The 23202-nt window shown below is 37.6% G+C and overlaps 1 protein-coding gene across 1 annotated transcript; it reads left to right on the forward strand.

Moving 5' to 3' along the window:
• Window positions 1–9777: 9777 nt before the first annotated feature.
• GKN1 (gastrokine 1) lies at window positions 9778–14256 on the forward strand. The gene is made up of 6 exons (XM_054593513.1): window positions 9778–9813; window positions 11518–11571; window positions 11660–11797; window positions 12689–12799; window positions 13359–13506; window positions 14162–14256. The coding sequence occupies exons 1-6, from the start codon at window positions 9802–9804 to the stop codon at window positions 14254–14256; spliced, it is 558 nt and encodes a 185-aa protein (XP_054449488.1). The 5' UTR covers window positions 9778–9801.
• The last annotated feature ends 8946 nt before the right edge of the window (window positions 14257–23202 follow it).

Here is a 23202-nt window from a genome sequence, read left to right on the forward strand (position 1 = left end):
AACCAATGATTTGGAACATAAAGAAGAGATAAACATTCAACCAAAACAAAAAGAAGAAACAAGAATTCATAAAGAAAATGAGAATAGGCTTAGGAACCCCTGGGACTTCTCCAACCATACCAAATCCAAATCATGGAGATGCCAGAAGGAGAAGATGAAGAGAAAGAAATTGAAAACTTATTTGAAAAAATAATAAAGAAAACTTCCCTAATTTGGTGAAGGAAATAGACATACAAGTCCAGGAAGCGCAAACAAGTTGGACCCAAAGAGGACCACATAAAGACACATCACAATTAAAATGTCCAAAGTTAAAGATAAAGAATCTTAAAAGCAGCAAGAGAATAACAGAGAGTTACCTCCAAAGAAGTTCTCATAAGACTGTCTGCTGATTTCTCAGAAGAAACTTTGCAGGCTTGAAGGGACTGGCAAGAAGTATTCAAAGTGATGAAAAGCAAGGACCTACAATCTAGATGACTCTACGCAGCAAAGCTATCATTTAGAATGGAAGGGCAGATAAAGTGCTTCCCAGACTAGGCAAAGCTAAAGGAGTTCATCATCACCAAGCCATTATTACAATAAATGTTAAAGGGACTTATTTAAGAAAATAAGAAGATCAAAATCATGAACATTAAAAAGGCAACAAATTCACAACTATCAACAACTGAATGTTAAAAAAAAAAAAACAAACAAATTAAGCAAACAACCAGAACAGCAGAACAGGAACGGAATCATAGCTACGGAGATCATTTGGAGGGTTATCAACTGGGAGGGGGAAGGACGAGAATGGGGAAAAGGTGTAAGAATTAAGAGGCATAATTTGTAGGGACAAAATAGACAGGGGGAAGTTAAGAATAGCATAGGAAATGGAGAAGCCAAAGAACTTATACACACAACCCATGGACATGAACTAAGGTGGGCTATTGCTGGAGGGAAGGGGGTACTGGGTAGAAGGTGGCAAAGGGGGAAAAATTGGGACAACTATAATAGCATAATCAATAAAATATACTTAAAAATAGAAATTAAAATTAAAAATTTTTAAAAAGCTTTTGTTAAAATTCAACCTATACTCATGATAATACCTTTTAGCAAACTAGGAATAGAAAAGAATGTCTCCCTCCTGATAAAGATCATCTATAAAAAACTTGCTACTAACAATATAATTAAAAATTCATAAAAGAAAAATTAATAAATTGGACTGTAACAAAGTTAAAAAAAATCAGCTCCTTCAAAGACACTCTTAAGAACATGTAAATAAAAGGCGGAGACTAGGAGAAAATATTTGCAAAAAATTTGACAAAAAACTTATATCTAAAATACATCAAGAACTTTCAAATTAATAATGAGAAAACATTCATTTCAATTTTTAAAACAGGCAAAATATTTGAAAAAAATAGTTATACACAGATGGAAAGAAGGTACATAAAAACTCTCATTGGTCATTAGGAAAATGCAAATTAAAACAACTACACACATATTAGAATGGCTAAAAATAACAAGTACGCAGATAAAACTGAAAATCCTAAGAGCTGTCAAAGATCTGAAGCAACTGGAAGAATCAGACATTGCTGGTAGGAATTCAAGGTGCTACATGTACTTTGTAAAACAGTTTGGCAGTATCTCATTAAGTTAATTGTAATTATCATCTGACCCAGATATTCCACTCTTAGGGAAATAAAAACATATGTATACATTAGAACCTGTACATGAATATTTATAGTGGCTTTATTTGAAATCACCAAAAACAGGAAACAGACCCAAATGCCTTTGGACTGGTGATTAACTAGATAAACTGTGGTACATTTATGTAATGAAATACCACTTAGCAAGAAGAAACTACCCACCCACTGATACAGTGGAGAAATGGAATCAGAAAATCTATGTGATTCTTCTAAGCGATATAAAGGGAAGAGGAGATATAAGCTCTCTGTGTTAAGAAAGTAGAGTTAAGGGAAGGTTTTTACACTTTTTTGTTCTGTTTTGTTTTGCTTTGTTTTGTTTTGTTTTAGCACTGGGAAGATTTGCCCATACAAACCAGAAAGAAGTAGCAAAGCAACAGGAAGGTATTGAAATCTGAGAAAAGGACAGCCATCTGATGGAGGAAGGTGAGCCTCAGAGGCGGAGACATTGGTCCTGGACTCTGTTCATCAGCACATTCCTCCAGGATGTGTTCATGGAGCACATTCCTCCAGGAGGAGAGGTGAGGAAGAAAAGATGAAGATAGAGACTAGGAGATGAAGGATACTGATACCTTCTGTTTTTCCATTGCAGTAGCAACTAAGTTAAGGGTAGGGCTGACATTAAGAACTTGGCTGGACTGGCAAACATTTTGAACAGTGGCTAAAAGGAAGAGGGGAAAACCTCACTACAGACAAGGAAAACTGAATTCCACTGGTACTATTACTGGTCCAATGGAGATTATTTTTTAGTTTAAATTGTTTTCTTTCATAATTCCCATTCAAGAATAGAAAGGAAATTGTATATCTTCTTCTAGATTTTTGGAAAGTGGCCAAAATTAGTAACATCTATTTTGTACTTGAATTTCAGTTGAGACCATCCTTGACTGAACACCAATCATGTGGCAGTAACTGTGCTAGACTAGACACAAGGAACATGAGTTCTGTTGCAGAAGACTTATAGCCTAATAGATATACGAGATGTCCACCACATGTTGTCTTTATACTTTCAACCTATTTTAAGGTGAGTCATGAAATTTTAAACAATAAATGGTATCTACATTTCTTAAATATACAGACCTGTTTAGATATCTCTTTTAATACGTGCCTTATATTCCTTTATGAAGAGACCAAATCAAATTTAAAGGTGTGTTAATTACAAAAGCAAATTGAGTGATTGCTCTTTTAGAGAAACTCCCATGGCCACCAACTAAAATATTAATTTACTGGGAGGAGCTCAAAGGTGTTGGAATACACCACACAGGTGTGAGAAAAAGGGCCTCAGGCATGCAAGGGTACACTGGAGCTCAAAGGCCAGGGAGAAAGGCAAGTTTCAAATGACTGTTGGTGAGGATTAAATCCATATAATAGCTCAAGCTCAGTGTGTAGCAAATTGTAGGTTCCTGAATAAGTGAAATAATTCTGACTCAATTTGTCTCTATCTAATTCTGATTAAATGGGATATTTCAGAAACATAAAGGTGAATCTGAGGGTGTTAAGAAAGTTCTAAGCTGGTCTTCTCACAGCTACTGAACTCCCAGTTCATACCACCTGGCTCTGCTGCTCCCCTAGGTGGGAGTGGCCTAGTCCTTCACACCTATGCATATATGTCCAGGTTGCTCCATAGGGTTCAACCAAATGTCCATTTTCTGCATGAAGCCTTCGTAACTACTACAGCTTAAAGAGCTCAAATTCCTCTGAGTATTTTGTCTCTATTACTCATTTGGAGAAACCACAAGGCATAAAGGAAGGAGTATAGGCTTCAAATTACATAAAACCATTCTATTCTCACCTGCCATGTGACCTTGGACAGCAAAGCCACTCAGAACCTTTTCTTCTTCTTACTTTACTGTGGTATAATCCATACTATGTGTGTGTCTTGCAAAGCCCAGTGCAAAATGAAAATAGGAGGCCCTTTGCTCAAAAAGCAGAAAAAAGCTTTCTCCTTTCTTCCAGAGTTTCTCTCTTTCTTTCGACTTATGATGGTGTATTTGATTTGCTGTTTAATGTCAAACCCCATTGGACATGGGAATATTGGCAAGGTAAGTGCAAATTGTCAAAGGCACCAGGGCCTCACCCTGTGGCTCAGCATGCAGATGTACGGGTTAAGGCTTGACCCTTCCTGCACCTGCACACAGGCCCCACCAGTGGAGGTAGAAGGTCTATCTAGGGAGGTGGGGGGAGGCAGGAGGTGGGATCACACATGAACCACAGCCCCAAGCCCCAGTGTGTGCTCCATCGTCTCATTAGACTTCACTTAAAAAACACATTCAAAAATAAAATTAAGAATTTCAAAATGGCACCTGCAAAGCATTAAACTCAAGTATAGGCCTCTCTTTTGAGCGTGAGCCCTGTGTAGCTACATTGGTCACATGTCCACGAAGCCAGCCCTGTCTCTCATATAGATTTCAGGATCCTGGAGTATGAGCACTGCTTGTTTTACATCTTTGAATCTTCTTTAGCCCTTGTGCTTAACTGGGGCATTGAGTTTGCCGGAGCATGATGACTTAATTGAAAAATAAACCTGGAATCTCAAAATTCCTCGAGGCCCCTCTGAGAATCCAATATCTTCATCAGAGTATTCTGTCCTTGCCAGGCCTGATTGCCGTGGTTGCAGACACATTCTATAAATGTGAGTGTTTTTACACCATTTTTTCTAACCTGCTTCAAATAAACACTGAACAAGGAATAAGTGATCTTAATTCTGCATTAGCTATGAGATAATTATAAAGCAACTTCATGATTTCTGTTATTATATGGACATATTTTCTCCAAATCCTTTTCAGAAGGAAGTACTTACCCAAGTTCGATTGTTCAACATTCTGTTTATCTCTACTTTCATATATTTTATATAAATGAAGTCATTACTCAAGAGACCTTCTTTTAACAAGATTTTTGCAGTTTGGTTGCCTCTGGGGAGGATGCAAAAGGTTTGGCAAATGCAATTGGACAGACATACAAGCAGCAACAGAAAGGCAGCCTTGTATATATTTTGGAAGGCAATGGTCCCAGAGGAAACAACAAAGGAGACTCTGAGGCTCCGTGATGCCGCAGGAAGGAGTGTCCTCCACTTTGCTGTTATTTGAGAAGAATTTCTCTCCTATACAAAAACAACTATGTAATAAGCATGGATTTTCTGGGATTAGGAGCTTTTTAGCAATAGTTATTAAAATGTTAATTTACATGTTCCTATTGCTATGTTTTTGGACGTGTTTCTCCCGGCCACAGAGGCACATGGAAGATTTGATACAAGCATCCCACTGCCACAGGCCCTGGGAGCCGTAGCCACAGGATCCATAACTGAGTCTTAGCTGCAGGCTGGTAAGCAAGGCCCTACACGGGGACAAAACTTTCCCCTGAGGTGACGGTATGTTCAGATCTCACAGTGAACCACCTGATTTGAGACCATCCCAAGGATCTTCAGACTGATGCGTAGAATGCTCAGTGAAACAAGAATCAAGGCAAAGAAACTGAGACAGAATTTCTGCGTGAAGGAGCTTCTACACTCAAGCAAATAAATTAGAATGTGAGGTCAAATAGGCTAAAGGCCAGCTGAGTCCTGAGTATCAGAAACAGCAGGAATTAAAGGGAAGACAGAATCACTAAGGGCTTCATAGGCGACTGTAAAGTCAGCCCATGGACATATCTATACAGGAGGGGGGATCTTGAATAAGGGTATTTAATGATGAAAACAAGCCCTGCAAATAAACATTTCCTTCCACTCAGAGAAAAGTCTGATTTCCGTGGAAAGCACTAAAGACCCTCCCTCTCTACAGTGTGAGCATATAATATGTTGACTGTATCCCCTGTTTGTTCCACACAAAGGGAGTTCTCACCCAATTCAACAGGACAGGGTGTGAGATAAAGCGAGGCCTTGGGTGTGTGTGCAGTGAGATAGATAAAATGACGATAGGGGCTTGGTTCTTGGCGTTGCCCCACATCAAGCTCTGTGGGAAGGGCAGGCCTTATTTACTCATGAGCTGGTTTGCCCCACACTGACCCTAGGGCACCGGGGCCACACCATCTCCTGGGACTCCCTTGATGTGTCCTTATAGCCAACATAGGTCAGTACCTCTCCCAGGGCTCCAAACTCAGAAATAAAGAAATACATTTTTTATTCTCTAGCTTAAGCATCTCCTTTACGCAATTACTATACTAAAAACAGGCCTATGGAGCTCTGGCTGGGTGGCTCAGTTGGTTGGAGCATCATTCCCTACACCAAAAGGTTGTGGGTTCAACTCCTGGACAGGGAACCTGCCTGAGTTGTTGAGGGTTTGGTTCCCAGTCAGGGTGCAGATGGGAGGCAGCCGATCGATGTTTATCTCTCACATTGATATTCCTCTCTCTCTCTCTCTCCTCCCACCCCCTTCATCTCTCTCTAAAATCAATAAACATATCCTCAGGTGAGGATTAATTTTTAAAAATTAAAAAAAATTTTAAATGAGCCTGTGGAGCATCATATATGTGCCAGTATATTCTAGGTTCTATAGAGGTGACAAAAAATAAACATGGATATGTTCTGTCTTTCTCCTGCAGGACAGAATCATGTAAGCATAGCTCTCAGTATGAGAGGGAGCCAGAGGCTTGCTCACGCTTCCTTAAGACTTTTGGCCTTGGGTGAGAGACAAGGGTTAAGGTAAGAGCTGACCATCCACCTTACCCCCACTCCCTCCACACACACACACACACACACACACACACACACACACACACATTCATACATATGCCACACAAAGTAACAATATTGTACACAGAAGGGATTTTTTTCTCTTTGATCCATAAGAAACCTAAAGCTTAGGAGGCAAAAAAGACTCATTGAAAGAAGAAAGCAGAACAGTCTCCTGGCTTCTAGTTCCAATCAGTAGCTCCCCAAAAGGATTTTCAAATCCAGGGTGCATCCTCAGAAGTAGCACATGTCCCCCAGGGATGTTAATAATATGTGTTAGAGAAACAAATAAATATAAGAAAAAGGAAAAGCAACTAAGATCTAAGGCCACTTAAATTTAGGAGGATCTGAATGAAACAACATGGCATTGATTGCCCCCCTACAGATTTCTGAGTATATTTGACATGCAAATGTGAATTGTCAACCTCTAAGAGAAGGATTATTGGATCCTGTGCTCTATCTCTCTATCCATTTGTTTGTCATGGAACATTTCATAGGCCCGCTGTAGAAAGTGTCCACCTCAAGTCCTTGGTAAGGTATGATACGCACGAAGGGCACAGGCATGTACTAAAATGACTACCTAGGGCTGACTGGGAAGTCGCCATGATGTACACTCTTTGACTTTGCAGTAAAGTGATAGTTCCTGAAGCAGGTGAAGACGTCTTTTCATATTTCTGCCTTCTACCGCGGGCTTATCAATCTTTTGCAACTAATGTATGCATTTGAAAGAAATTTGTGGACACATTAAACACATAAAATCTTACCACCCCACCAACATTTTGAGAGAGATGTTGGCAGTGAATCAAGCTTTAGAACCCTGTAATCACGCACTATGATTCCGATTCATTCCTAAAAGCGTAATCGTGGGCTCAAGAAGGTTTCCAAAGGGGAACTTTATAGTGATTAATGAAATAAAGTATTACTCTTCAGCAATTTGCTTTACTAGTTTAAATTTTAGGGAAGAACAGGAGAAAAAACTGAAATTCATCTCCTGAGCATATATGTGTTTGCCTGCAACAGTTGCTACTCTGCTTCTGATGAAAACATTTTTTTATTATTGTAACATAATTTCTGAAAATTATCTAGAAGTAAATCAAGGGACAGAGATTTCTTTTATAGCTCCTGGAAAAAAAGAAGTTCCCCCTAGAATATGGAGAAGATGTGATAGGAAGCAGAGGTAGTGAGCTGGGCTTTGAAAAGTAAATAGCAGTTTACCAATTAAAGAAAGGCAAGGTCTTGGTGCTCCAGGGTGAGAGAACAGGCATGGAACATCCTGAACATTCCTCGAATGATGGGAACTCTGACACAATGTAAGTACATGGCAGAGAGTGACAGATACAGCTTGGGAGGCTTTGGGAGCCTTATTATAGAGGACTCTGACACCATTCCAGTGAGTTTGAACTTTATCTCATGGGCTGCCAGTGGGAGATGCTAAGCATTGTAGACTCACGTGTTGAAATATAAAAGACGGTGACCAGAGTGATCAATTACCTAATCGTTGTAAAAGTCTAGGAGAGAGGAGTGATGGGCAAAGACAGACTCCACAGGCATTTCTTTCTTTTTTCTTTTTCTTTCTTTCTTTCTTTCTTTCTTTCTTTCTTTCTTTCTTTCTTTCTTTCTTTCTTTCTCTCTCTCTCTCACTCTCTCTCCCTCTCTCCCTCCGTCCTTCCCTCCCTCCCTCCCTCCCTTCCTTCCTTCCTTCTTTCCTTCCTCTCTCTCTCTCCTTTGTCTCTTTCTTTCTTTCTTTCTTTCTTTCTTTCTTTCTTTCTTTCTTTCTTTCTTTCTTTCTTTCTTTTTTTCTTTCTTTTTCTTTCTTTCCTTCTTTCCTTCTTTCTTTCTTTCTTTCTTTCTTTCTTTCTTTCTTTCTTTCTTTCTTTCTTCTTTCTTTCCTTCTTTCTTTCTTTCCCCTCCCTCCTTCCCTTCCCTCCCCCCTTCTCGTTACTTATTTGTTACTCTTAGATAAATCTCATTTTTGACAGGACTCAGACTTACAGGTAGAAGCTCTCAGAAAAGCAAGCCCTCATCTCTTGGCAATCTGTTCCTGGCTTTTTCTTTGGCCTCCTTCATTCTTTTGGCCAGAAGTTTAGCATATTCTGTGGCCTCTTTCCTATTTATTCATTCATTTATTTTTTAGTATGCTGTTTCTTCACAAAATACATTGACATTTGTGTCACAGAACACGTGGAGTAAGAAAATACTGAATCTTGGGTGCTTGGTCCTAGGTTTCTTACCTTCTTTTTTTAGAGGCTTTCTCACAATATATTGGTGGACATCATTTTCTTTAGAGAGGCTAAAAAGTTTGCAGATTCTGCTAACTTTTTGGGACCTCAGGTGAGGTACAATAGTATCAACAAGACCAGGAATATCTTCCTTCCTTCCTTCCTTCCTTTCTTTCTTTCTTTTTTTACAATGACCGATTTGAGAACACTGAGATTGGCATCCACAAGGCAACCTCAAACAGATTTATGCTTTCTCTTGCCAGTCTTCCTTAGTCTATAACAAGAGTGCCCCTTCCTTGGCAGCAGGCAGACATGGCTGTGGATTAAGACACACTGTTTTCTTGGGGAAACCTTGTTTGTTTTTCCCACCACTGATCCTAACCACATAACCCTTCCATTCTTCACCTACAGCATCAGCACCAACTTCTTGTCCATATGCTTCTCATAAAAGGTTCAAACTTTGTGTTCATTGTCTATTTCAATGAGTTTCAGGGACCCAGTGGCTTGGAAACTGATGTTCAACTTCATTCTGAAGAAGTCTGCCACCTCAGAGGCACCACAAAAAAAGAGCAAGGGGAATTCCTTAGATGAAATGTCAAGGCTGAGTAACTAACTGGATGTGGTTTTCAGAAGAATGGGCTGAAGACAGCCCCCAAGGTGTCTAACCAGAAGTATGGTACTATCATGGAGAGAGTCAGGGCTGCAGAAAATAGGATAGATTGGTGGGGGGTAGCTAACAGAACATGGTTAGCCTAAGCAAAACCATTACAGTGGGCTCCGGTAAAGGTAAGAAGATGAGCTCATTCCCACATTCTTACAGGAGCTGCTACCTGGAAGGCCCAGTGTGCTCATAGTTTCTCATCTGTGGCCTTGTTTGATTTTAGGGACTATTCCTTTTCTGAATCTGAATAATATCAATATATAAAATATCCACACCCACACTTCAGTTGGACTAAAAGTTATCATAAATCATATTGAGTTCATTGTGATATTTTCAACTTCAACAAATGATGAGTCAGGTTAATTCCGTGTTGAAGTACCTAACTAAACAGGCAGTTATTCCACAGGCTTCCTGGTACACTGGATTGTGGCAGAGATATGGGAAATGAAGGAAGATAAGTCTTTGACTCCACCTGGTCACACCTAGTTTGAGTAAAGCAAGTCAAGTACAAATATGAGAAGGCTTCTTGTCCGAGTCCATGCCTGACTGCCTTCTCCACTCTTTTGCTTTGGTGAAGCCAAGATGAGGTTCACAGTGAGTAGAATTTTCCTTTTGAATTTACTACCTTATAATAGGAGACTGTCAACATTCTGAGCTAAGGGCACCTGCTTCTTGTAACAATATTACCATAGCAGAAAATTTTGGTTTAAAAAAAGTCTCTTTTATTTTTATGAAATTGTGACCTTTATCAGCATCTCTGTATGCTGACACATCTCTGTAAGGATAGTAATATTGGGATCAGAGAGCTGTCTGAGCACCTTATACCATGCTGTCTTTAATAAAATTACTTTCCAGATCTCCTGATTTAAGTCCGCACAGAGAGTAGGCAGTCCCTAATCTCTAGAAAAGGTCTGATTTTCCCCCACATTCTTAAATATCTCTTTTTACCAGATTCCTAAGCATGTTCAGGTAAGATAAAACGCATATTATCAAAACAAATGAGTGAGGGACTTACTGTCACACTCTCTGTTGTCAAATGAATCTCCACGTGGGAACAGTTTGCCTTGGACCCTGTCCATAGTGATTTATTTGTGAAAACACCTGAAGCATGAAGCTAGTACAGCATCTCACCTGTGGTTCCAGATCAAAGACTAAGAAAGTAGCAAGCGGACCACAAAATTCTGCCAAAGTAACTGGTACCTTGTGTCTCTTTTGATGGCATACACGGGGCTTGAATCAGATGAGTATTTTTGTGTTTCAACATACTAAATACTACAATTTATGACAGCAGACTCTGCTTCATAATTGAGTGTAAAATTATTATCTAGAAATAAGTTACAAAAACAACAAAGTTAAAAAATAAAGGAGGTCAGATCTGGATCTCCCCTAGTTCTGCCATGAACAAGAGTTACACATTGGCCAATACAAACTGGGTCAAGTCACTTAAGTGACTTTTGAGGCTCAATTTCCTCATTTGTGAAAGGACTGCATTGTACTAGCCATCTCTAAACTTTCACCTCTTGACTTTTTTTTTTCCTTTGGAGACAAATTTTTACTTCCTTCTTAAGTTATCAGGAGGAAAAAAATAAGCAAATTTTAAAAATTACCTTAAATTACAAGGGCATTTCTCAAACCATTTTGTCCCAGTTGAGGGAAATGAGAATCGGTACTCAGAACCAGGCACCCTGCATAAAGCTCTGTGTTGTGGTAAGTAATATAGTGTACCAGTGGTAATGACTAAACCAGGTTCCCTGGGACATTATTGACTTCCCTTCTGCTAACCACACTTGACAGCCAGGCACTCCATGCTTTGCCTCTAAGCACCAGTATTCAACTTGCTTACTAATATATTCTTTTAAAAAATAAAAATTAAAGAGACCTCTTCTGTTATTAGGAGGTCTATGAAAAGAGGAAAGCATTCATATCAAATAGGAAAATTAAGTTAAATCATTTTCAGATGTGATTCTCAGAACTTATAACCATTTTCATATCATGTATGCTATTCACTTTCAAATTTATTTTTCAATATACTAATGCTTTATTATATTTTTCACAAGGCCTACATTAAAAATTCTAAAACTATATATCACAATAACATAATTACTATTAACCTACAATTCTACATTATCATTAAAACTTTCTATGGTTAAAAATATACAAGGTCAAAGAACAGAGACACCACTCAGCAGAATGGTGAATTTAGTAAATATTTTCTACAAGCTTGGACAGAGAAAGATGAAAGCGGACACTATTTTGCCACGTGACTGGAAACCAATGTTACCATATTTGTGATTTCAGATTGTCTTTGCTGGACTTCTCGGTGTCCTCCTGATTCCTGCCTTTGCTGACTATGTAAGTCTCACTTTTTAAAGTGTGTTACCAAAACATATTTGCAAAGAAATGTGGAATTAAATTATTATCAATTTCTTATACATTTCAGAATATCAACATCAGCGATAACAACAACAGCGGTGGAAGTGGGCAGCAGTCAGTGAGTGTCAACAATGAACATAATGTGGCCAATATTGACAACAATAATGGATGGGACTCCTGGAATATGCTCTGGGATTACAGAACTGTAGGTAGCCAACATGCAATTTCCATTCCTATTAACTATATATAAAAATAAATTCTAACTGCACATAGTGTAGTTATATGTCAAAGTACCTATTTTGCTCCCCCAGTTTCACCTCCTAGACATAAGTGCTCTTAGTAAGTTTTCCACAATCAGTTAAAAATCAAATCCATGAATAGTAATGAGGATCTACTATGTTCAAGGGATTGTTGGTGCCATAAGACAAGTATGAACATCCTCTTGCTTTGCCTGCAAGATACCCTAGTAAGGTTCAAAGACCATCACAACAGTGTTGCTGCCATAACATAGCCTATCTCACTATCTTCAATTTCATTTTAGAAAGACAGAAATTGACACTTCAACTGTAATTCAAATGACCAAAGGAAATGCAAATGACAATATTAATTGGTAAGGGAAGCAAAAAAACAATTGGCTCTGGTGAGAAGACCAAACTGTGTAATTTCCAGCTCTGTAGTTAACAAACTTAATACTTTTAAAAGGCCAACTCTTTACTGGTTTAGTTTTATCATCTAATCAATTAGAAAACTAATTCCTGTCTTATCTGCCTCCTTGAAATGTAAAGATCAAAGGAGATTAAAATGTGACAGTATTTTAGTTTATTTTAGCAAAACAGACATGTAAATGACTCATACCATGCTAGTACCTGAAGATAAAGCAACAAGTTAGATACTGAGTCTCTGCCCTCAAAGAGTTAATGGTTTATCCTTAGAAATATTAGCAAAAAATACAATTGTAAAACAGGGCAAGATCCTGCACTCTTATCCCAGCTCACCATGGTCTCAGATTTCCATTCCCTCTGCTGGCGAAGCTGATTTCTAATGAGAAAAGCTCTGTGAGGAACATGATCCTCACTATCTACCACCTTCCTAACAGGGCTTTGCTGCAACCAGAGTCTTTCACAAGAAGGCATGCATTGTGCACAGAATGAACAGGGACGCCTTGCCTTCTCTTCAAGCCCTTGATGCCATGGTCAAGGAAAAGAAGGTAAAAATAAAAGTCTTTTTATTTTTGTTCAGGGCAGTTCTTATGATCTCCAGTAAATAATGAGGTCACAATCATCCCCTCTTACCACAGCAGTATGCAACACAAAAGAGGAAGTGGAATTGGTAAGTGTCTGAGAGAAGTGGCTGGGACCACACTCTAATGCTGCGGCTCACACTTGCCCCTAACTGATAAATGTCTACCTTTAATTGACCAGGTAGAGAAAATAAACTAACTACATTCCCAGAAGCTGGTTATCATATAGCTCAATCCAATAAATATAAGATGACCAAGCAAGGCCCAAACTTCAGAATAAATTTAGCCTCAGACTTCTGCTTTTATGAGAAGCTGAGGTTTCAAATCCAGCTAAGTCCCTTGGGACACTTAGAAATTCTCAGATATACACAATTGCAATTGGTTTTTCTTCATTTTGATTATGGAAAAATTATAGCCAAGCAATACTGCCTGTGTGTCTTGCACACAATCCTCAATTCATTCAACAAACCACTGGGCTTAGCATTCATTCTCCCTCTTTCTTTTTCCCTGTCTTCTCCATATTCAGCTTCAGGGTGAAGGACCAGGGGGACCACCTCCCAAAGGCCTGATGTACTCCATCAACCCCAACAAAGTCAACAACCTGGAACAGTTTGGAAAATCCATCGTTGGCATGTGCAAAGGGATTCCAACATACATGGCAGAAGAAATTCAAGGTGAGTTGCCTCCCTACTGGGTACTCCAAATCAGTGCTGGTGAAATTGTCAGACTATTCTTAGGTGTGTCCACATAGCATACCAACTACTCAGAGATGATAATCAAGGCCAATACTTACATAGTACTTGATCTCTGCCATGCACTATTCTATATGATTTAAGTGTGTTAATTCATTTGCTCCTGGGTGAGGAAACTGAGTTACAGAGAGAGGTCACAAAACCCTTGCTGGCGTCAATTCTAAGCATTTTGGCTCTAGATTCTGCAGTCGTAAGCATTCTGAAACATGCCTTTCAAGGCAGAACTAGAGAATATTCAAGACATATTCAAAGGAACATATGAGTGACTAATGAAAAGACAATACCAATAGAACCTATTGACTTTTTATTACTCAATTAATCATTTAATTCTGGGCATCCAAAGAATAACTTACACAAAATCAAAGTATCCATCTAGGAACAACCCAAAAGCAACTTCCTAGATCTTTGAATCAGTTGATTTAATTTTGATAGCTAGCGAGCTAGATCTTGAAATTGTTTCAGAACTAGTTTGGAAACTGTGTGACATCCACTTCTCCCCATCCGCTACCCACAACCTCACATTCCCCATTAAGTCCTTGAAAAGACATTAATATTGGTTTCTTTCTTTTTTTTTTAGGGGCAAGCCTATTTTTTTCCTCAGAAAAGTGCATCAATGCTTATATACTCTGGATTTTGAACGTTTCTTTCTGTGGAAGTACAGTAGAAAACTAAAAAAAAAAAAATGTTGCCCTGAATTTAGTCATCAAAATATTCTATGCAGAAAAATGTGGGTTCTAGTGTTTTTTATCATGTCGTTCTGAAATATTTTCTCCTAGTTATGTTTGGTTTCTTTAAGTTTCAATAAAACTATTTAGCACTGAATTTAGTTTAACCTAAAATTCCTTGTAATTTCTATTTGATCAAAAGTGCAACGCGGTGGCAGCAAGTTGTCAAAGTGCATTAGACCCAACTGTTAGACTATATTCAGGAACTGATCCTTATAAAGAACTCCTTCAGATGCTTCAGATACTACTAACCACAGCTCTGGGAATGGTTCCAGCACCATCCGACACTCTGAAGACTGCTGTATAGTTGATGTGCACAGTAGTGTTTCAGATCAGCAAGGGTAGAAATTCACTCAAAGTAGCTTAAGCCAGAAAGGGGGGTTTATGGCAAGCATATTGGTGTATCTGAAATAATCCGAGGTAAGAAAAGCAGCTGGTATCTAAGAGATGGGGTACAAGAACTATATAGACACCAAGACTTAAGTTTCCTTCTCTCTCCCTGAAGCTGTGTGTTAGCTTGCTCTGCTCCCCTCTAAATTCTGCTTTCTCCTTCTTTCCGTCTTGTATTTAGTTTTTTCTGTACTCATGGCAGAAGATGGCTGAACCAAAATGTTAGCCTCATCTCCATGTTGATGTGTCTTTCCAGCACAAGAGGTAGTGTCTAATACTTTTGAATCCCAATTCTAATTTCCTTGACCCTGTTTGGTTCAAGAGTTCATGACCTTCACACTTTTATGGCCAGGAAAGTAAAGTCACACAGTTCACATACAGCAATGGGCTCTCCAGTGAAAGAGAAAGATCTCAGAGAAAACAGAGACTCCAAATGTTATGTATGACAATAAGAAATTACAGTTAATTTTTAAAAATTGCTCCAATATATTTTCTTTCCTGGATGCCATAAAGGATATCTAATCCATTCCCATGTCTTCAGATGGGATAGTTCTACATACCCCTGTCAAACAAAGACATTGATTTCCACTATTTGAAATGTCAATATTTACTACCTTAATTGGGAGGAAATTATAATAATTTTCATTAGCCTGAGGCAATTTCATTACTGTTCACATGAAGTATACTAGCAGTATAGGAGAACTTTCAAAATACCCTGAAGCCATGAGATGTGGAACCCTGCCAAAGACCCATCAAAGATCAAGGTCTTAGATAGTGCCCTACTGTGAGTGAATAAGAACTAGAACTGTGACTCACAAACTGCATACAATGTAACATGGCTGACTTTGGGAACTGGAGAATCCCATGTTTCATAGAAGAAATATCTAGTCAGTATTTCAGGATAAGATATTAAATTCACTAAGAAGACATAAAAATTCTAGATTATATATACCTATCAAAATACATGAAGAAAATTGTAAGAATTTCAAGAGAATTTAACAATCTCACTATACTAAAGATATACTAACACACATCTTTCAACAAGTTGTAGAAGCAGTTCAGGATATAAAAAATTTTAACACAATTAACGAGGTTATTTTAATGAAGTATATATAGAATACTATAGAATACTGTAGAATACATATTCTTCTTAAGCATATATGGGATATTTACAAATATTATCACATGCTGAAGGATAAATCAGATCTCAAAAAATTGCAAATGATTGGTGTCATAAAGAACACATTTTTCTGACTTCAGTTAAAGACAGAATGAATATTTCCTTCCAAATAAATCAAGATACTTCCATTTGTTTTGAAGCTGGGCAACATACTTTTAAATAACATGAGTCAAAGAAAATTCATGATGAAAAGTAGAATATTGTTTGAACAGAGCATTAATGAAAGCACTTCATATCAAAATTTGTGAGTAGCAGCTATAGCAGTTTATGGTCTTAATGTTCATTCTATAAAAGAAGGAAGTGTAAAAATTGAATCAAGCATTGAATTTCAAAAGTAAGGGAAGAAGTATAAAATATTCAAAATTAAGAGGAGGAAAGAAATAATATGGACAATATCAGAAATTAATAATATAGAAAACAAATACACAATAGTCATGCTCAGCAAGGTCAAAAATTGATTCTTTGGAAAAGCAGAAAATTTACAAAGTTTAGGTAAAATTGACCATAAATAAAAATAAAGATAAATCACAAGCAATTCTAGGAATAAGAAAAGAGTAGTAAGCTACATATGCTATATTAAATTGTTAATAAAATGAAATTGTAAACAACTTTATATCAATAAATTTGAAAGCTTAGATAAATTGAATTGCTAAAAAAGTAACTTCCTAGATTGCACTCAAGAAGAAATATAAAGACTTAATGATTCTATAAGCAGTAATTAGTTCAGAAGTTTAAAAACTTAATGCAAGAAATCCTCTACCAAGACAATTTTTATACTGAAATTCAATAAACACTAAAATTATAGATTATTCTAATCTTACAAAGCCATCGAGTGTATAGGGGAGAAAAAAGGATTTCCCTCTAAGTCATTTCATAAGAATAGTATTAACCTGATTTCAAAGCTTGACAGGGATTGTATGACGAAGGGAAAGTAGAAGACAATCTCTGTCATGAAGGTAGATACAGGGAAATCCAAGATGGCAGCAGAGTAGGTGCAAGCTACACAAACCACCTCCCAGGACCAAACTGGAATTACAACTAAACTAAAGAAAATTCACACTGAATAACCAACTTAACAGTAGCTGGAAAGAAGTCTTATAACCAAGAACTTAGGGAAGAAACCATACCACCACAATGAGACTGGAAGGAAGTGCAAAAGCACAAGAGGGCTGGCTGGGCTCACACAGGCAGCAGCTGAAGTTCTGGAGGGATATTTCCACAGCCAGGTGGGAGTTCCCCCTGAGAAGTGCAGGGTCAAAACCCCAAGTTAGGTCCCCAGCTTAAAGCACCACAACCAGGAAAGGAACCTAAATAATATCTGGCTGTGAAAAACAATGTGGTTTCTGTCCACCAGGGTAGATGGCTAGAGATGCAAAGAGCCTCTTAAAGGGCCAACACACAAAATTTCTTACCCTGGGGTCCAGCAAAGGGAGGGCAGAGCTGACTAGAGCCACGTGAAGAGAGTCTGGAGTTGGGAGCTCCAGAGAAAGAGCTGAGGCATCAGCCTCCAGGGTCCCTGTGCTGAGTCATTCCCCATTCTTCCAGAAGCCATCTTTCTCAGGCAAAGCACTCCTTTCCATGCAGCATCAGCCCTGGGGAAAGCAATAGCCCCACCCACAGGAATCCTTCTCACCCCACCCTGTGGATTGTAAACTCAGCTGCTGAGGAGGACAGCTGGAGGCACTTTCAGTGATTAAGCCTAGTAGAAAGTCTGCAGGCAGAAGCAGACCTCTGGGACATGTGCACATGCTGTCCCAGTGGTCCTCAGTGGATTGAGTGCTGGCCTGTGAACCAAAGGGTCCCTGGTTTGATTCTCAGTCAGGGCACATGCCTGGGTTGTGGGCTGGGTCTCCAGTCGGGGGTATGTGAGAGACAACCACACATTGATGGTTCTCTCCCTCTCTTTCTCCCTCCCTTCCCCGCTCTCTAAAAATAAATTTTAAAAGTCTTTAAAAAAATTTTGTCTATTTTTTCTTTTTTTATTGTATTTTTCCCATTACCATTTATTACTCTTATACCCTCTTCCACCTCCACCCACTCCCCAGACCCCTTTAATCACCACACTGTTGTCCATGTCAATGAATCCTTTTTCTTTTTTGCTCGATCCCCCAGTACTCTCGCCCTATTCCATGCCCCAGAGCTGTCAGCTGCTCTCTATCTATGAGTCTGCCTCTATTTTCTTGCTAGTTCAGTTTGTTCATTAGATTCTACATATGAGTGAAATCATATGGTATTTGTCTTTCTCTGGCTGGCTCACTTCACTTAACACAATGTTCTCCAGGTCCATCCATGCTGTCACAAAGGGTAAAATTTTCTTCTTTTTTACAGCTGCTTAGTATTCCATTGTATAAATGCACCATAGTTGTTTTATTCACTCATCTACTGATGGACACTTGGGTTTTTTCCAAATCTTGGCTATTGTAAACAATGCTGCAATGAACACAAGGGTGCTTATATTCTTTAAAATTAGTGTTTTGGGTTTCTTCGGGATAAATTTCCAGAAGTGGAATTGCTGGGTCATAAGGTAGTCCCATTTTTAATTTTTGTGGTAACTCCATACTGCTTTCCACAGTTGCTACATCAATCTGTATTCACACCAACAGTGCAAAAGGATTCTTCTTTCTCTACATCATCAGCAGCACTTGTTTATTGATTTATTAATGACCGTAGTTTTTGCCCATTGAGTATGATGATGGGAGCAGGCTTGTCATATATGGCCTTATTTATCTTTCGGTATGTCCCCTTTGCTCCCACTGTGCTGAGAGTTTTGATCATAAATGGGTGCTGTATTTTATCAAGTGTGTTTCTGCATCTATTGATATAATCATGTGGTTTTATCCTTCATTTTTTAATGTAGTGTATCACATTTATTGATTTGTGAATGTTGTACCAACCTTGCATACCTAGAATAAATCCCACTTGATCATGGTTTATGATCTTTTTGATATATTGCTGTATTCAGTTTGCTAATATTTTACTGAGGTTTTTAGCATCTAGGTTCATCAGGGATATTGCATATAATCTTCTTTATTTGTAGTGTCTTTATCTGGTTTTGAAAATGGAATAATGCTGGTGTTACAAAATAAGCTTGGGAGTTTTTTCTCTTCTTGAATTTTTTTGGAATAGTTTGAGAAGGAGAGGGGTTAGTTCTTTTCGTAATGTTTGGTAAAATTCACCTCTGAAGCCATCCAGTCTAAGGGCTTTTGCTTCTTGGAAGTTTTTTGATTACTGTTTCAATTTTACTTGGTGTAATGTGTTTATTCAGATTCTCTGATTCTTCCTGATTTAGTTTTGGAAGATTGGATGTTTCTAGGAATTTATCCATTTTATCCAATTTTATGGCATACAGTTTTTCATATTATTTTCTTACACTCCTTTGTATTTCTTTGCTGTCGGTTGTTATTTCTCCTCTTTTACTTCTGATTTTATTTATTTGGGTCTTCTCTCTTTTTTTCTTAATGGGTCTTTTTAAAGGTTTGTCAAACTTGTTTATCTTTTCAAAGAGCCAGCTCTTGGATTCCTTGATCTTTTGTATTGGGGTTTGTTTTTTTTCAGACTGTATTTCATTTATTTCTTCTCTGATCTTTATTATTTTCTTCCCTCTACTCACTTTGGGCTTTGTTGTTCTTTTTCAAGTTCCTTTTAGCGTAAAGTTAGGCTGTTTATTTGAGCTTTTTCTTGTTTCTTAAAATAGGCCTGTGACGCTATGAATTTCCCTCTTAGGATTGCTTTTCCTGTGTCCCACAGACTTTGGATTGTTGTGTTCTCATTTTTATTTGTTTCAAGGTATGTTTTGATTTCATCCTTGATCCTATTGTTGACCCATTCATTGTTTAATAACATTTTTCAGCTTCCATGTCTTTGTATATTTTATAGTTTTCTTCTTGTGATTGATTTCTAGTTTCATAGCATTATAGTCATAGAAGATGCTTGATATGATCTCAGTCCTCTTAAATTTATTGAGATGTGTTTTGTGCCCTAACACTTGGTCTATCCTAGAAAATGTTTCATGTGCACTTTAAAAGAATATATATTCTGCTGCTCTGGGATGAAATGCTTTGAAGATATCGATTAAATCCATTTGATCCAGTGTGTTATTTAAGTCCTCTGTCTCCTTGCTGATTTTCTGCCTGAAAGTTCTATCCATTGAAGTCAATGGGGTGTTAAAATCCCCTAGTATGATTGTATTTCTGTCAATTTCTCCCTTTATGTCCATCAAGGTTTGCTTTACATATTTTTAGGTGCTCCTATTTTGGGTGTGTAAATATTTGCTAGGATTATATCCTCTTATTGGATTATTCCCATTATCATTATTTAGTGTCCTTCTTGTCCCTTACTGTAGCCTTACTTTTAAAGTCTATTTTGTCAGATATGAGTATTGCTACTCGAGCTTTTTTTCTTTCCATTTGCATGAAATTCCTATTTCCATCATTTTCTTTTAGTCTGTGTGTATATTTCATTCTGATGTGGGTCTCTTGGAGGCAGCAAATATATGGGTTCTGTTTTCTTATCCATTAAGCTACCCTATATCTTTTGATTGGAATATTTAATCCATTTAAATTTAAAGTGTTTATTGATAGATATGTATTCATTGCTATTTTATTGTTTAATGAATTTCCTCTGTTGTTGTTCTTTTTATCCTCTTCCTCCTCCTTCTCCTCCTCCTTCAAGGAAGTCCTTCAACATTTATGGCAATACTGGTTTGGTGGTAACAAACCGCTTTAGCTTTTTCTTGTCTTGGAAGCTCTTTATTTCTTTTTTGATTTTAAATGATACACTTGCTGGGTAAAGTAGCCTTGATTGTAGGTCCTTGTTTTTCATCATCTTGAACATGTCATGCCTATCCCTTCTGGCCTAGAATGTTTCTGTTGAGAAATCAGATGGAAGTCTAAGGGGAGCTCCCTTGTAAGTAACTAACTGCTTTTCTCTCTTGTGGCTTTTAAAATTCTTTTCTTCTCTTTAAACTTTGCCATTTTAATTATAATGTGTCTTGATGTGGGTCTCTTTGGGTCCATCTTATTTAGGACTCTCTTTGCTTCCTGGACGTGTGTGTCTTTTTCCTTCACTGGGTTAGGGAAGTATTTGGTCATTATTTCTTCAAATTGTTTCTTGAGCCTTTGTTCATGCTCTTCTCCTTCTGGTATCCCCATGATGTGGCCATTGTGCACATGCTGTCCCAGAGGTTTTGTGGCCAAAATGTTTTAATAAAATGACAGCAAATCAACTGAGCAAAGTCTAGAAAAGACAATACAGCATAACTGTGCTGGATATTTTCCTAGCAAGTTTCCTAGCCAGTTGTTTTTGACATGAGGAAATTAAAAATGTATTTGCCACATTAAAAGATCCAAAGACAGCAACCCTATGATGTATCTCAATAGTAGCAACATTTTATAATAAAATTGAATATTAATTCATAATAAACAAGTAATCCTTAGAAAATTTGGAATTAAACTACATTAAGGTAAGATTATATTTTTTAAAATCTACTGTAAGCATTATGTAAAACAATGAAAGCATCTTGTTAAAACAAGAGACAAGACAAAATACCTGCATCCTAACATCTAGAAACATTGTGTTGAAAGTTAGTAAGCAAGAAAAATAAATATTAAATATAAAGACAAGAAAGAAAGAAAGAAGCTATAATAATGCCCAGATAACATGGTATTTTGTCTAAAAAAGGCACACATTTATAGATAAGTTATGGAAGTCAGAGCATTAAGAAAAGTTCATGCATACAAAAATAACTATCAATTTGGGATGTGAATTGCATTTGAGTAGCAAACATAAAAACTTTAAATTTTTATTTATGTCTTCATTTTATAAAATTTGTATTGCATTTATTGTGATGACATTGTTAATAAAACTGTAAAGGTTTTAAATGTACAATACAATTCTATAATACATAATCTATATATTTTATTGTGTTCACCACCCAAAGTTAAGTCTCATGTCATCATCATTTATCCCCCCTTTACCCTTTTTTACCTCTCCACACCCCTCTTCTAATCACCATATTGTTGTCTGTGCCTGTGAGTTTTTTTTATTTTGCTTAATTCCTTCACCTTTTTTACCTACCCTCTCTCCCTTCTTCCCTCTGACAGCTGTCAGTCTGTTCTCTGTATCTATGAGTCCATTTCTATTTTTTGTTAGTTTATTTTGTTCATTAGGTTCTGTATATATGTGAAACCATATGGTATTTTTCTTTCTCTGACAGCATATATATGGGTCTTCTTATCCATTAGCTACCCTATGTCTTTTGATTGGCGCAGTTAAGACATGTACATTTAAAGTGATTATTGATAGGTACATATTTATTGCCATTTTATTCTTTATAACTACTTCCCCCTCCCCCTCCTTCCCTTTCCCCCTCCCTCCTCTTCTTCTTCTCTTTTCCTCCTCCTCCTTCTTTTTCTTCTCCTCTTCCTCCTTCCAGAAGACCCTATAATATCCTTGGAATAGTGATTTGGTGATACTGAACTCCTTTAGCTTTTGCTTATCTGGAAAGCTCTTTATTTCTTCCTCAATTTTAAATGGTAGCTTTGCTGTGTGATACTCTTGCTGGGTAAAGTAGCCTTGGTTGTAGGTCCTTGCTTTTCATTACTTTAAATATTTCATGCCAATCCCTTCTGGTTTGAAATGTTTCTGTTGCTAAATCAGCTGACATTCTTATGGGAACTCCCTTGATCACTAACTTTCTCTTGTTTCTTTTGAAATTCTCTTTTTGTCTTTAATCTTTGCCATTTTAATCATGATGTGCCTTGGTGTGGGCCTCTTTGGGTTTTTGATTGGAGCTCTCTGAACTTCTTGGGCTTGTGTGTCTTTTTCCTTCTCCAAGTTAGGGGAGTTCTCAGCCATTATTTCTTCAAATAATTTCTCAATACCTTTATCTCTCTCTATTCTCCTTCTGGTGCCCCACGATGCGGGTGTTGTTATGCTTCACATTGCTCCAAAGGTCACTTAAACTATCCTTATTTTTTTTAATTCTTTTTTCTTTTTGCTGCTCTGATTGGGTTTTTTTGCTACCTTGTCTTCCAAATCGCTGATTCAGTCCTCTGTTTCATCTAACCTACTGCTTATTCCTTCTAGTGTATTCTTCATTTCAGATATTGTATTCTCCATTTATGACTGGTTCTTTATCATGATTTCTATGTCCCTTTCCATGCTGTTGAAGTTCTCACTAAGTTCCTTGAACATTCTTATAGCCAGTTTTTAACTCTGTATCAATGGTAAATTGCTTTCCTCTTTTTCATTTAATTTTTTCTGAAGATTTTTCCTATTCTTTCATTTGGGGCATATTTCTATGTTTCTCTATTTTGGCTGCTT

This window comes from Pteronotus mesoamericanus, unplaced genomic scaffold (assembly GCF_021234165.1).
Source record: "Pteronotus mesoamericanus isolate MK-2021 breed Mesoamerican mustached bat unplaced genomic scaffold, CSHL_Meso_final scaffold_45, whole genome shotgun sequence".
Lineage (NCBI taxonomy): Eukaryota > Metazoa > Chordata > Mammalia > Chiroptera > Mormoopidae > Pteronotus > Pteronotus mesoamericanus.

What these genes read in the sequence shown, in the direction of transcription:
- GKN1 (XM_054593513.1), top strand. An exon ending in TTCCTGCCTTTGCTGACTAT is followed by an intron (nt 11,572 to 11,659) that starts GTAAGTCTCACT and finishes TATACATTTCAG; the next exon opens with AATATCAACATCAGCGATAA. An exon ending in TGCTCTGGGATTACAGAACT is followed by an intron (nt 11,798 to 12,688) that starts GTAGGTAGCCAA and finishes CCTTCCTAACAG; the next exon opens with GGCTTTGCTGCAACCAGAGT.